At 42.7% G+C, this 14,923-nt stretch overlaps 1 protein-coding gene across 1 annotated transcript in view; it reads left to right on the forward strand.

The window, feature by feature from the left end:
* Positions 1–8,957, forward strand: part of BSG (basigin (Ok blood group)) — a 52,641-nt gene extending 43,684 nt beyond the window's left edge. The window contains exons 5-8 of the mRNA XM_073655088.1: positions 92–368; positions 615–639; positions 5,957–6,018; positions 8,422–8,957. Of these exons, the coding sequence (XP_073511189.1) occupies positions 92–368; positions 615–639; positions 5,957–6,011 (357 nt within the window). The 3' untranslated portion in view covers positions 6,012–6,018; positions 8,422–8,957. The remainder of the gene's footprint in view (positions 1–91; positions 369–614; positions 640–5,956; positions 6,019–8,421) is intronic.
* The last annotated feature ends 5,966 nt before the right edge of the window (positions 8,958–14,923 follow it).

Below are 14,923 nucleotides of genomic sequence, written 5' to 3' on the forward strand. Positions count from 1 at the left end.
TTTACTGAGACCCAGAATCGAATGGACTGTTTAACATTCCTGTATGTCTCAATTTACCTTTTTATATTAATCTTGTAATATTTTTCTCCAGGCTATAGTGAATGGAACAGATGAACGCTATTTTATCAAGTCCATTGGCAATAAGACAGAACTTCGCATTCACCAACTAGACATTGAGAAAGATCAGGGTGAATATATCTGCAATGGAACCAATTTTCTGGGAACCACAGGAGACACCATTACCCTGCGTGTGCGCAGCCGTCTTGCTGCACTCTGGCCTTTCCTTGGTATTGTAGCAGAGGTTCTGATTCTAGTCACTGTTATCTTTATCTATGAGAAGAGGAGAAAGCCTGATGAGGCTCCTGAAGGTAAGGCTGTATGCACTACTCAATTTTTTTTTAGCTAATATGCAACATATCTTTGCATTAGTATGTGTTAGTGATGGAGAGATAATCGGGAAGGGGGACATCCTTTGTTCAGCATCAGATTATAATTTCTACTTTCACTTTTTTTTGTATTTGGCACAATACTGAATGTGGCTTGCTTGTAGGCAACTCCGATTTTGCAGTAACATGATTTCTTTTTTTTTTTTTTTTCTCCCATTCTTCCCACAGATGAAGATGGTGGATCTGCACCTCTGTAAGTAAAGCTATTCATATAAAAGCATGTTAAAAAACTTAACAAAAGTGGGGGTATGAAAAGCCATTTAATATGAAGCTAATCCAGTTTAAATAAAATTTTACTTAAAGGGGTGGTCCTGACGCCAAATTAATTTTCATTCTAAGTTCCGATCTATTAAGTGCCATCATCTAAACATACTTGCATTAAAAATTCCCTATCCTTCCCTAACTAAGCTGTTTTTCTATTCCCCCCTCTTACTTTTTGAGGCTTTGTTTAAGGATCCCAGTGCATACTGGGATACTCAAAGCGTCATAAGGGGGCAGAAGCTGCAGTCATCACTGCAGCCCCTGCCCTGTTACTGAAACAAAGCTTAAAGGGAATGTCACCCCCTGGGAGATATCAGACCGCTAATATGGGCATACAGGTTATAGAAATGTAAATCTATACTTGCCTGTATGGCCCATATTAGAGGTCTGCTTGCAAAGAAATGTAGTTTTATAATCTGTTTTCATCTGCATGGTGTCCAGGGGGATGCTGTAGCGCGCACTGCAGGTAGAAATGGGGCCGGGAGCAAAAAACACTCCTGATGTTAGCGGCGCTTTACCCATGCATGGGGAGTCAATGAGAAGAGTGCACATCATAGGGCCCTGTGATATGCAAGGGAGGGGAGGAAAATGCAAAATAAGCTGATAGGCTTGGATTTCTTGGCATCCCCGGGTGCCAAGCAGATGAGAGAAGATTTTATAAAACTACATTTCTCTCCAAGCAAACCGCTACTATGGGTCATACAGGTAAGTATAGATTTACTTTTCTATCACCTGTATGCCCATATTAGTGGTCTGATATCTCCCAGGGGGTGACGGATTCCCTTTAACCCCTTCAGGACCCAGCCTATTTTGACCCTAAAGACCTTGGCATTTTTGTCAATTCTGACCAGTGTCCCTTTATGAAGTAAAAACTCTGGAACACTTCAACGGATCCTAGCGATTCTGAGATTGTTTTTTCGTGACATATTGGGCTTCGTGTTAGTATTAAATTTAGGTCGATAATATTTGCGTTTATTTGTGAAAAAATCAAAAATATGGGAAAAATTTTGAAAATTTTGCAATTTTCAAATTTTGAATTTTTATTCTGCTAAACTAGAGAGTGATGTGACACAAAATAGTTAATAAATAACATTTCCCACATGTCTACTTTTACATCAGCACAATTTTGGAAAAAAAAAAAATTTTTGGTAGGAAGTTAGAAGGGTTCAAAGTTCATCAGCAAATTTTCTTTTTTCCAGCAAAATTTGCAAAGCCATTTTTTTTTTTTAGTGACCACATCACATTTGAAGTCCCTTTGAGGGGTGTACATGACAGAAAACACCCAAAAGTGACACCATTCCAAAAACTGCACCCCTCAAGCTACTCAAAACTACATTCAAGAAGATTATTAACCCTTCAGGTGCATCACAGGAACTAAAGCCACATGGAAGAAAAAAATGAACATTTTTATTTTTCTAACAAATTTTCTTTTAGCCTAAATTTTTTAATTTTCACATGGGTAACAGGATAAAATGCATCCTAAAATTTGTTGGCCAATTTCTCCTGAGTACACTGATACCTCATATGTGGTCATAAACCACCGTTTGGGCACACGGCAGGGCTCAGAAGGGAAGGAGCGCCATTTTACTTTTTGAATGGAAAATTAGCTCCAAAAGTCAAATTGCGCTCCTTCTCTTCTGAGCCCTGCCATGCGCCCAAACAGTGGTTTATGACCACATATGAGGTATCCGTGTACTCAGGAGAAATTGACCAACACATTTTAGGATGCATTTTATCCTGTTACCCATGTGAAAATTTAAAAAATTTAGGCTAAAAGAAAATTTTTGTGGAAAAAAAAAGTACTTTTTTGTTTTCACAGATCATTTTGTGAAGCACCTGGGGGTTCCAAGTGCTCACTATGCATCTAGATAGGTGCCTTGGGGGGTCTAGTTTCCAAAATGGGGTCACTTGTGGGGGAGCTCCACTTTTTAGGCACATTAGGGGCTCTCCAAACGCAACATGGTGTCCGCTAACAATTTGAGCCGATTTTCCATTCAATTTGTTTGCGGACACCATGTTGCTTTTGGAGAGCCGCTGTGTGCCCAAACATTGGAGCTCACCTACAAGTGACCCCATTTTGGAAACTATACCCCCCAAGGCACCTATCTAGATGCATAGTGAGCACTTGGAACCCCCAGATCCTTCACAAATTAATCCGTAAAAATCAAAGTGTTTTTTTTCCACTTTTTCATTTTTATGAATCAATTTGTGAAGCACCTGGGGGTTTCAAGTGCTCACTATGCATCTAGCTAGGTGCCTTGGGGGGTCTAGTTTCCAAAATGGGGTCACTTGTGGGGGAGCTCCAATGTTTGGGCACACAGCGGCTCTCCAAAAGCAACATGGTGTCCGCTAACAAATTGTCGACTCAAATTGTTAGAAGACACCATGTTGCGTTTGGAGAGCCGCTGTGTGCCCAAACATTGGAGCTCCCCCACAAGTGACCCCATTTTGGAAACTAGACCCCCCAAGGCACTTAACTAGATGCATAGTGAGCACTTGGGACCCCCAGGTCCTTAGGAAATTAATCCGTAAAAATAGTGTTTTTTTTTTTTTTCACTTTTTCATTTTTATGAATCAATTTGTGAAGCACCTGGGGGTTCCAAGTGCTCACTATGCATCTATATAGGTGCCTTGGGGGGTCTAGTTTCCAAAATGGGGTCACTTGTTGGTGAGCTCCAATGTTTGGGCACACAGGGACTCTCCAAACGCAAAGGGTTCCAATTTGTTAGCGGACACCATTGTGTAGTGCATGTCAGGTTGGTGTGCGGTGTGGTATATTGTAGTACACACACACACACACACACACACACACACACACACACACACACACACACACACACACCTGACATAGCCTCCTCAGCTGAGTACGCCCTAGACTGGGATGAGCGGGACGGGCGGGACATTTTGTGTGCTTTGTGCGTGTGTAAAAAAAAAAAAAAAAAAAAAAAAAAAAAAAAACACTTTATTATAGTGTGAGTGTACGTGTGTGTGCTTGGTGTAACCTTCGGCGGTCAGGCGTAGGGGGCGGTCAGACGTAGGAGGGGGCTGAGGAGATGGAGGAGCTAGAAGCAGCAGCAAGGGGGGTGATCACTGGGGCAGGAGCCGGCAGCAGAAAGGGGGGGTAGGAGACCGGCAGCATCGGGGGGTGATTACTGGGGCAGAAAGGGGAGCAGGAGCTGGCAGGAGCAGGGGGCTGATTACTGGGTTTTCGGGGGGGGGGGGGGTGATCACTGGGAACAAGGGGGTGAACACTGGGGGAGGGGGTGATTATTGGGAGGTGGGGGGTGATATCACTGGGACTGGGGGATGGTGGGTTTGATCACAGGAACAGGGCATTTACACTGAGCCTGCTGCTGCTGTGATCACAGTCCACCGGCTGTCAGGAGAGCAGCAGCCGGTGGATGAAGACGTGGGAGAGGGAGCGGAGGTCGGGGTGCAGGTATGGAGGGGGGGTCGAGGGGAGTGGCGGCAATACTTACCGCTGATCAGCGGCGGCGGCAGATGCGATCCACAGGGTCCGCAGCAGGGGGTCCACAGCAGACGATCTAGGGTTGGGAAGGTGCTGGGAGGTTTCAGCCATCCCTCCATATCTGATTGGGGCTAGTATCCATGTGACGCTAGCCCCCCAATCAGATCTGGGGGGAGGGGGGGAACAGAGGTGACACTCCCCCCAGCCAATGGCTGATGCTGTAAGCATCAGGCAATGCCCAGATTTACACCATATTTCATTGGTGAACTATTTAATTCATACCGATTGGCAGTTTCACTAAAAGTGAAAATGAAACAGCCAATCGGAGGGGTCCCAGGCACAGGGGGGTTGCAGTAGCAACTGTGACACCTGAGCGACCCCGCTCGCAGGGGCTCTTTCCCTCCATGTCACAGACGCTGTGACATGGGTCGGGAACGAACTGTTTTCCATGTCACAAACGGTGTGACACGGGTCGGGAAGGGGTTAATCAGTGATGCTAGTTTCATGGGCTGGGCTAGTCACAGCACAATGACAGTGCACTCTGCCAGCTCTGCAGTAACTAGTTAACCGAGTGGTGTCCCAATACCAGTGAAGTCACTTATGGGGGGTGGTGCTGGTCTCTGCATGCCAGGTATTCTGACACTGCTCTGTGGGCCCCTTACTGCAGATCTGAGCCAGCAACAGTGGGCGTGCGGTCATCTCAGTGGGCAGGGACTACCCCCACATCCTGAAACTAATGTGGCTGAGTCTTCATTTCAGGGAGGGGGCAGAAACTGGCAGTGACCACAGCCTCTGCCACCTGCTGACTCTTCCTTTTGAGTATCCCAGCATGCACTAGCATTCTCGTTACGAAGCTTCATCAAAAACGGGAAAAAAAAGGCAGTGTAGTTGGGGAAAGAGGGGATTTTTAATGTAAGTATATTAAATAGTTAAGATTTATGGCACAGAATTAGAGATTTAGAATAAAAATTACTTTGACTTCAGACTACCCCTTTTAAAACAACAAAACGCAAAGCTAAATTCGGATGTCAGAAGGTACTAAAAGCTGAGTCAGGTTCAGAATCCTGTTACAAAATGGAAATATTAGCCAATTTTATTATAGTCCTGTGGAAACTTACTAAATCAATTGGTATATGCAACTAATCAAGGCATCATCTCCTTGACCGCTCTGCTTGCAGTCTGTCCCTGTGATGAGGCTTGAACATAGGACAGAAGGCATCGTCATGGGGGCTTGGAGAGATCTGACTTGTAAACTCAAGGACAGATGCAGATTTTTAAAACTTAAAGGGGCTTAAAGCCACAAACAAAAGTTCATTGACTGTCTGACCGTGCAGGAACATGCTCTGATCATACCACATCTCCTGGCCAGAGGAGGAAGAGTATACAGACATTACTGCAGGGATCACAGCGGATTCATTTTCTGAAGTAAAATATTATTTAAAAACAGGCAGCGAAATGTTTTACCTCACAGAAATTACAGCAGGGGATCGCAGCTGATTCTGTTAGGATACACTTTTGCACCCTGCCCTGGAGCTGTGGTATGTTCCATACATGGTGAGACACGGCTATTGATTAAAATGAATTTTAGTTTGTGGGAAAAACCCCTTTAAAAACTTCTTTATGCTGAGTTCTACTTGTGACTTTATATAGGCAGACTTCCACTGTATGTGTTAATGGCGATGTAGCAATGTGCCTCCCAACCATGTAATGTTGGTTGCCTAACCTGCAAGTAGAAAAGTGTGTTCTTTATTAGAATGATCTCTGCTTTTACTCTCTCTAGGAAAAGCAATGCTGGCGCAAATCACGAGAATGTGCGGCAGAGAAATTCAAGCTGAGTCCTAGGTAAGACACACATGGTGAATTCAGACAACTTCCAGCTGCTTTCTGATATGCCTGAGTATTCTGTTATAAAGATGGTGGATGGGGTAGGCACTTCCTAAAACAATAAAGCTAAAAGTCCTCAGTGTGCTGTGTTAACTGAGAAACTGTCACCAGGTCGAGTTTCTAGTTTCTGCTCATTTTATTTCTAATATCTGTATTTTATTTTTCTGTACATTTGCCACACCAACTCAAGTAACCCTTTCAACTTAATGTGCTTAATATGCTAATTTTGATGTCTTGACCAAGGGAGTGTTGTTCACAGGTTTTGCTTGTGCTTCTTTAGGTTGTTCTCCATAATTGCCCTGAGCAATGCCCACTTGATAAAAACAATAAAATGAGCATATTAAAAGCCTTTTATTTAGTGCTCCTATCTCTGGTGGCAGACTTCAAAGAAAAAGTAAATAATGCAGTATTAAAAGGAGCAGAAGTCCAATGTTAAACCTGGCCACTTTTGACCTGATGACAGGTTTTTAAACTTGTTCCTGATTCATCAAGCCACAAATCTGGCCTAAACGGTAAAAAGTTGTTACGTTTTTGCACAACTGATGGCTGTGAAAAACTGACTTGGGCATTTTCAGTCAGCTTTGCCAAAATGAGAGTAAGACTAGACGTGGTGGCATTAGCTCATCTAGTTTGATGAGCTGTGGCATACCTTATGCCCGATATCTTGCTGCAGGTCCCTGGCTGGAGTAAGATTTGTGGTGAGATACTGGCCACTCTTCAGACATGTCTGATTTCATTAAGAGGTGTTTGTTGGGAAACCCCCTTTAAGGGGGAAAGTGTGTTTTTAATTGATCTTGGAATAAATGGCTGCCTGACCATGCAGGAGCATGGTCTGATCACACCATATCTCCTGGGCAGGGGGAAAGCTGTGATCATACCCAGTAGATATGGTATGATCAGACAATGTTCCTGTACAGTGAGACATGGTCATTACACTGTACATAGCAGGGGCACATTTATAAGACTAAGGCTGTGTGCCCACGTAGCGTTTTTCAAGCGTTTTTGATGCGGAGTTTCCGCAGCGGAAACGCTTGTAAAACGCTTGGTAATCCGCACCCCATGGTCCCCAATGGGATTCCGCAAGTTCTATGCACATGCTGCGGATTTTTCCGCAGCGTTTATGCTGCGTTCAAAAATCCGCAGCATGTCATTTAATTTTGCTTTTCCGCAAGCGGAATTGCCTTTGTCCAATGCATAAAAAACGCAAGGCAATTCCTCATGTGGAAAACGCGTGATAAACGTGTGAAAAATGCGCGATAAACGCGTGCGGAATTCCGCATGTGTTTTTCCGGGAGAGGACTTGCAGAAATGAAGCAGAAATTTTCTGCTTCATAAATGCAACGTGGGCACATAGCCTAACACATCCAATTGTGGAACTTTATTATTCAAAGTGTCACAAACCCCACCCATCAACACACCTGTCACATGATTGCAGGGCGCTGATGGGTTGACGTGACAACTGGGGGTCTGCAGAAGACCCTTGTGCTTGTTGACCTCCTATGAACGCAGGCCTGTAGCTGGTGTTCAGAGACTATTTTTGCTACACATAGCAAGCCCTGCTATCAGATTGTAGCTTCCAGTATCCTAAGGGGGAATATTGAAGCAAGTAAAAGTTAAAATGTTTTGTTAAAATGTTTTGTTAAAATATGAAGTTCAAATCGCCCCCCCCCCCCCCTTTTTTTGGCCCCATTCACAAAAATACACTTGGAACATTTCTGAATGCAGTGATGATATCAAAATATTAACTAAATGAATCCGATGAGTAAATGGCGTAACAAGGATCAAAACGCCAGAATTGTTGTTTTTTTTTTTGGTCACTGCAGCATTGCAATTACAGGTGATCAAAACATCATATCTACCTTCAAAATGGTATCAAGATACTGATCCAGAAATAATGACTTTACGGGTTTCGGAAAGTGGCATTTTTTTATTTACCAAATTTCTAAACAAAAAAAAAACTTTGTAGAGTTGCACTTTTTTTTTTTTTTTTTTTTTTTTCCTTCCCAATTTCACTATACTTGGAATTTTCTTCCAGTTTACCCTATATGGTAAAGATCAGTGGTGTCCTGCTAAAAAAAAAAAAAAAACTCACATGGCCATATTGAAGAAAAAATAAGTTATGGCTCTGAAGGGAAACAAAAACTGAATCCCAAGTTTGTGAAAGGGTTAATGAATCAGGAGTGTCTGACAGGTGGTGTGCCTCACCACAAATCTTACTCTAACTAGTGACTGCAGTAAGCTATCTGACTTAAAATATACCACAGCTAGTCATGAATTATCAATTGTCCAAGAGTGCTCATTTATTGTTCCTGAATGTCAGTGACTTAAGTTCACGTGTGTATTTTGTTCTGTTCCTTGCAGATGAATGGAAGACTACGTTATTGAACAAGTTCCAGTGTTTTGCACTCAGAGTTCGGCTTCCTTGTCCCCTTGATACTCTACACGACAACCAATCCTATTGGTTTTTAACTTCTTTTATATAAAATGTAGTTTTGTTTTTTTTTCTGGATGTACATGTGGTTCCAGTTCTGCTGACAGGGGCTACTTTAGATGTATGCAGCTGCCAATGTGTATTATTGGCAGCTGATATTTAAGAATCGGTAATATCAGCCTTATGAATTCCAGTTGTGAGGTTTTTTTTTTTTTGTCCCCCTTCCTTCCTTTCTTTAATCCAAAGCTATGGCTCCTGTGCTTTATAAATCTTTCTTTTTTTTGTATGTGTAGTAGGCACACCATGTACATGCAAGACTATTGTTTTATTTACATGGGGTGGGAAAATGCAGAACTTCTTATCCCTGTGCTCCACAACCTGATGTACCTGTTTTTCAAAGTTTGACACTGGATTGTAAATTTGTCTCAAACCCCACACCAATAAAAAAACAAACAAACAAAAAAAACTTATTTTGTTCTCATTAAATTTTAAATTGCCCACATGTGTCGTGGCCATAGGTTAGCCTTGCTCATCTGTGGCCATTTCTATGTAATGCTTTTTCTGTAACTGCTACATGTGAATGTGTGTGGAAATGGTGCATCACAGGTCGCTTGATTGGTTGATGCGGTCCTGACCACCTCTGGCTGTAGCTTTAAACGGCCAAGGTGGGAATATCTTACTGCAGACACTCTTTTAACTCCATAACGACCACTGATGCATGTTAAAACAGCGGTCACTAATGCGCCTTATTCTCTCATTGGCATTTTAAAACTGCAATCAGGAGTAGGCCTAGAGCGCCCCCCAGAGTCCAAAAATTTTCAGTGTCTGCTACCATGGGTAGCTGAGACCCTGGAGAACACTATCTGAGCCGGATTTTCATGTGATTGCCGTTAAATGATTCATGGCAGTCACGTAAAAAAAAGTACCTGCTATTAAAGTGCCTTTATTCTAACGTGATATACATGTCATAAAAGAGAGAGAAATGATCTGTCATCCACTGAGCCCTCCTGCTCAGTCCCCTGACCCTCCTTCTGTTCCCGAAGTAAAATGGCAAGTGCATGCGAAGTTTGCCCACTGAAATCTTCCGGCCAACAGGGTTTTTTTTTTTTTTTTTTTTTTCACTGTGATAGACCCTACTGCAGTGATCAAAAGCCAAAACTCCGCATGTCATCACCTTAAATACATTTTTTTTTTTTTTCATACTGTAAGTAAGTAAAAAGTTATGACTAGTGTCAAGCGTAAGTGAGTGTTTGCTACTAGAGTTTGCATCAGCTGCTCGGGTATGCAGAGTATCATGGGTGTTCGAGTGGCCTTTCCATGTACAGTACAGACCAAAAGTTTGGACACACCTCATTTAAAGATTTTTCTGTATTTTCATGACAATGAAAATTGTACATTCACTCTGAAGGCATCAAAACTATGAATTAACACATGTGGAATTATATACTTAACAAAAATGTGAAACAACTGGAAATATGTCTTATATTCTAGGTTCTTCAAAGTAGCCACCTTTTGCTTTGATGACTGCTTTGTACACTCTTGGCATTCTCTTGATGAGCTTCAAGAGGTAGTCACCAGAAATGGTTTTCACTTCACAGGTGTGCCCTGTCAGGTTTAATAAGTGGGGTTGGGACCATCAGTTGTGTTGTGCAGAAGTCTGGTGGATACACAGCTGATAATCCTACTGAATGGACTGTTAGCTGCTTTTTTCTTGCCATAATACAAATTCTAAGTAAAGAAAAACGAGTGGCCATCATTACTTTAAGAAATGAAGGTCAGTCTGAAAAATTGGCAAACTTTGAAAGTGTCTCTAAGTGCAGTTGCAAAAACCATCAAGCGCTACAAAGAAACTGGCTCACATGAGGACCGCCCCAGGAAAGGAAGACCAAGAGTCACCTCTGCTTCTGAGGATAAGTTTATCCGAGTCACCAGCCTCAGAAATTGCAGGTTAACAGCAGCTCAGATTAGAGACCAGGTCAATGCCACACAGAGTTCTAGCAGCAGACACATCTCTACAACAACTGTTAAGAGGAGACTTTGTGCAGCAGGCCTTCATGGTAAAATAGCTGCTAGGAAACCACTGTTAAGGACAGGCAACAAGCAGAAGAGACTTGTTTGGGCTAAAGAACACAAGGAATGGACATTAGACCAGTGGAAATCTGTGCTTTGGTCTGATGAGTCCAAATTTGAGATCTTTGGTTCCAACCACCGTGTCTTTGTGCGATGCAGAAAAGGTGAATGGATGGACTCTACATGCCTGGTTCCCACCGTGAAGCATGGAGGAGGAGGTGTGATGGTGTGGGGGTGCTTTGCTGGTGACACTGTTGGGGATTTATTCAAAATTGAAGGCATACTGAACCAGCATGGCTACCACAGCATCTTGCAGCGGCATGCTATTCCATCCGGTTTGCGTTTAGTTGGACCATCATTTATTTTTCAACAGGACAATGACCCCAAACACACCTCCAGGCTGTGTAAGGGCTATTTGACCAAGAAGGAGAGTGATGGGGTGCTACGCCAGGTGACCTGGCCTCCACAGTCACCAGACCTGAACCCAATCGAGATGGTTTGGGGTGAGCTGGACCGCAGAGTGAAGGCAAAGGGGCCAACAAGTGCTAAGCATCTCTGGGAACTCCTTCAAGATTGTTGGAAGACCATTTCCGGTGACTACCTCTTGAAGCTCATCAAGAGAATGCCAAGAGTGTGCAAAGCAGTCAAAGCAAAAGGTGGCTACTGTGAAGAACCTAGAATATAAGACATATTTTCAGTTGTTTCACACTTTTTTGTTAAGTATATAATTCCACATGTGTTAATTCATAGTTTTGATGCCTTCAGTGTGAATGTACATTTTTCATAGTCATGAAAATACAGAAATTTCTTTAAATGAGAAGGTGTGTCCAAACTTTTGGTCTGTACTGTATGTAGTCTGATCTCTCTAAACATAATTAGTCAGTGATTCTATTCATGCCAGGAATTTTTGCCACAGAATATATACAATAATTTTGTCATAAATTTCTGGCATGCACAGAATTGCTCACTAATTTTTTTTTTTATTTGATAGTTTAGACTTCTGCTTTCATGGAAAAGGCCACTTTTAAGGCCAATTCTTCAAAATGGTGCATGTGGTTCATGAAAAATAGACTTTCTAAGAATTATGAATGGGAAAAACACCAAAAACGAAACAATCGTGCAATAACGAATTGGGTGCTTCATAATTTTCTGATTCTCTTCCTTTTAAGAAAATTGTTAGGGGTAGCTGATGGGCCTCGCTGGACTCTGGAGAACATAGGACTGGAAAAACCAGGCCTTATCACGTGGTCAGCATTATTTTACTTTTGTTTTTTTTTAATTGGTTAAAAAAAAAAAAAAACTTTCCTGACATGATCCAACATGGCAGAGGAGAGAGAAATTATGTCCCAAGGCCCGCCGCCTCCCACCCACCCTAAATGATCAAAGGCCCAATATTTGTCAGATTTTTTTTTTTTTCCTTCTAGACATTCATATAAAATATAACTGCCCACAGAGTGTGAACCACGGAGCAGGCCTACACCCTGCTTTCCTCTGACTGTTCCGGTAGTGAAACCGAATTTGCTTCTGTAGCATAACAGTTTTCAGTTAGTGACAACTCCTCTTCCTCCACAGTATCCCACAGCCTGATGGTATCAGATTCAGTTGTCACTGCTGAAGCTTCAGAGGCAAGACCAAGTTCTGTCGTTGTCCCGTCTACCACCCCCTCCCCCACCCTCTCCACACCCCTCCATTGTTATATCCCAACAATGCATTTTTCCCTCACATTGCCCTGTTTTCAGCAGCCCCTGGAATAAATTTACATGTCACCAATTGTACCCACTTTGAATCTTTCAAAATTTGATACCCCAGAAATCCTACAAGCAATTTCCCACCAAACCAATTTATATGCCCAACAATATATTCCCCAAAAACCCACATCCTTTCATTCCAGTTCATGGAACCCCACAAATGTCCTTGAAATAGGTGGGCAGATTGTCTACTGGGCCCCTGTATTTGTAGCGGTCATCTCCTGAGCCTATCAAGTCCTAATGAGATTCCTTTTAGTGATAATTCCCAAGCCCATACCCCCTCCCCAACTATCGCCTGAATAAATTAAAACTCCTAATTTCCTTCTAAAAAGATTTAATTTCTAAATTCCTATACCCCAGAGCAAAATGTTAGCCCTCCAAGCATGCCAAATACAGTGTAAAATTGTACTAAATATGTAAGCGCAACAGGGGACACATGCACCTCTCTAATATACAAAGGTAGGGATCGCCAAATAAACCCACCAAACTAGCCCCCTGACAATTGGCATCCCGGGTAAAATTGTCTGGCAACTATGCCATTTCTTCAAGGGTACTATGTGTACACCGACAAATATTACAAAAACGAGTCCAATAAAATCTGAGGTGTGCATCAGAACTTACAAAAGATTTGACAGTGAAGAAAAAAAATGCAATACAAGTTTGAAAAATTACAATTTGCATCAGCTGCATAAAAAATGGTATCCAACAACTACTCACTACCTTCCTAGGTAAACTCATTAAAGGGTTTCATTTAAAAGACATTTTATGGAGGATTTCTGTTGCACTTGAACCGCAAAGGCTCTGCAAATATGACAATTTATTCCAAAATAGAGACAAATGTGTTCCAAAATTCAAATTGTGCCTTTTCTATTCTGAGCCCGGCTGTTTGTCCAAATAGAACTTTCTGACTACATGTGGGGTATTGTTGTGCCTGTAAGAACGTGAGTAATGGAAACTGGGGTCCACTCTTTGGTTTACCGCTTGCAAAAGTGAGAAATTTTGGACCAAAACCAGATTTTTGCGAAATTTTTTTTTTTTTTTACTGCATAATGTAATCACATTCTGTGTAGTACCTGTGGGATCAAAATGCTCACTATTCCACTGGATAAAATCCCTGAGGGATGTAGTTTACAAAATGGGGTCACTCGTGGGGGGGGGGGGGGGGTGTTCCACTGTTTAAGCACATTAGGGGCTCTCCAGACACGACATGGTGTCCCCTCTAGATTCAAGCCAATATTGCGTTCAAAAAATCAAATGGTGCTACTTTCCTTCCGAGCCCTGCCGTGCACCCAAACAGTAGTTTTCCACCACATATGGGGTATCGGCGTGCTCCCAGAGAAATTGCACAACATATTTTGTAGTCCACTTTCTCTTTTTACCCTTGTGAAACTTTTTTTTTTTTTTTTTAAAGTTGAATCCTCTTTTTCCTGAAAAGCACCTGAAGGGTTAATAAACTTCAGCACCATGGAGAGAGGGGATTTGCCCTTCAAGGACAGGAAACTTGGGCTGTGTGCCCACGATGCGTTTCCGCAGCGGCAAACTCTTAACACACATGGTAGAAGGCCTGCCATGTTCCCCAATGATCCGCATGTGCTGTGCACATGCTGCGGAAATTTCCGCTGGGATTATCATTGCGGAAAACACAGCACTACCAATTATTTTGCGGAAGTGCTGTTTTTTGCTGTCATTGACTTGCATTGGAACGCATGGATTACGCATCACTGTATATGTAGATGCGCATTCCATGCATTCTAATGTGCGGATGGTACCCAGGTCTAGAGGACAGGAGACTCTCCTCCGGACATGGGTATCATAGAACCTGTAAAAAACAGAATAAAAAAATTTAAAAATAAATATATACTTACCTTCTGGTGGCCCCTGATGCACTCCTTCTCGGATGCCGGCAGTTCACTATGTACTGAAGGACCTGCGCTGATGTCAGTCAAATGACGGGTCACGCAACGCTGACGTCAGCAGGTCCTTCAGTGCACTGCAGCCGGGACGGTGAAGCAAGACACCGGGGGCCATCAGAGGGCAAGTATAGATTTATTTTTTGACATCCTCTCGGGTCACACTATATAAATCCATGCTGCTTGCATGGATTTATATAGTGTGACCAAGGTGACAAGCACTTTCCAAGTGATGCTAAAATCTCTTGGAAAGCGCTTGTCAACCCGCATGCGGAAATGCAAGTGAAGAGCGCTTCACATCCACATGTCCCTGGCAGGAAAACGCATGCATTTTTTCTTCTGCCAGGGAGATGCAGAAACACTGAGGAAAAAAATCCTGAGCATTTCTGCATTGTGGGCACATAGCCTTAGAGTTGGTTTCCTGTCCTTGACAGGGAGCCTTCAGTTTTGACAGTACCTGAAGAAAGAATAACAAGAAGATTCCACGCCTGGCCAGTTGGTTTCCCATTTCAGGCAGCAGGGGTTCGCTGCCTTGGCTGGTGCAGTGCTCTGAAGCACAATCGCTTGGTCCAGATGTTGGCCTGTTGACCTTCAAACTAAATCTAAATTGTGCTCCATTCCCTGCGATGGTGAATTTTTGTTTGGGCCAACCTTAGATATACTTGATAAGGCGGATGATAAACTTTTCCCCATCCTCTCTCCCT

The sequence above is a fragment of the Phyllobates terribilis genome, unplaced genomic scaffold (assembly GCF_046119375.1).
Source record: "Phyllobates terribilis strain yellow unplaced genomic scaffold, ASM4611937v1 Scaffold_1__5_contigs__length_1240528914, whole genome shotgun sequence".
NCBI lineage: Eukaryota > Metazoa > Chordata > Amphibia > Anura > Dendrobatidae > Phyllobates > Phyllobates terribilis.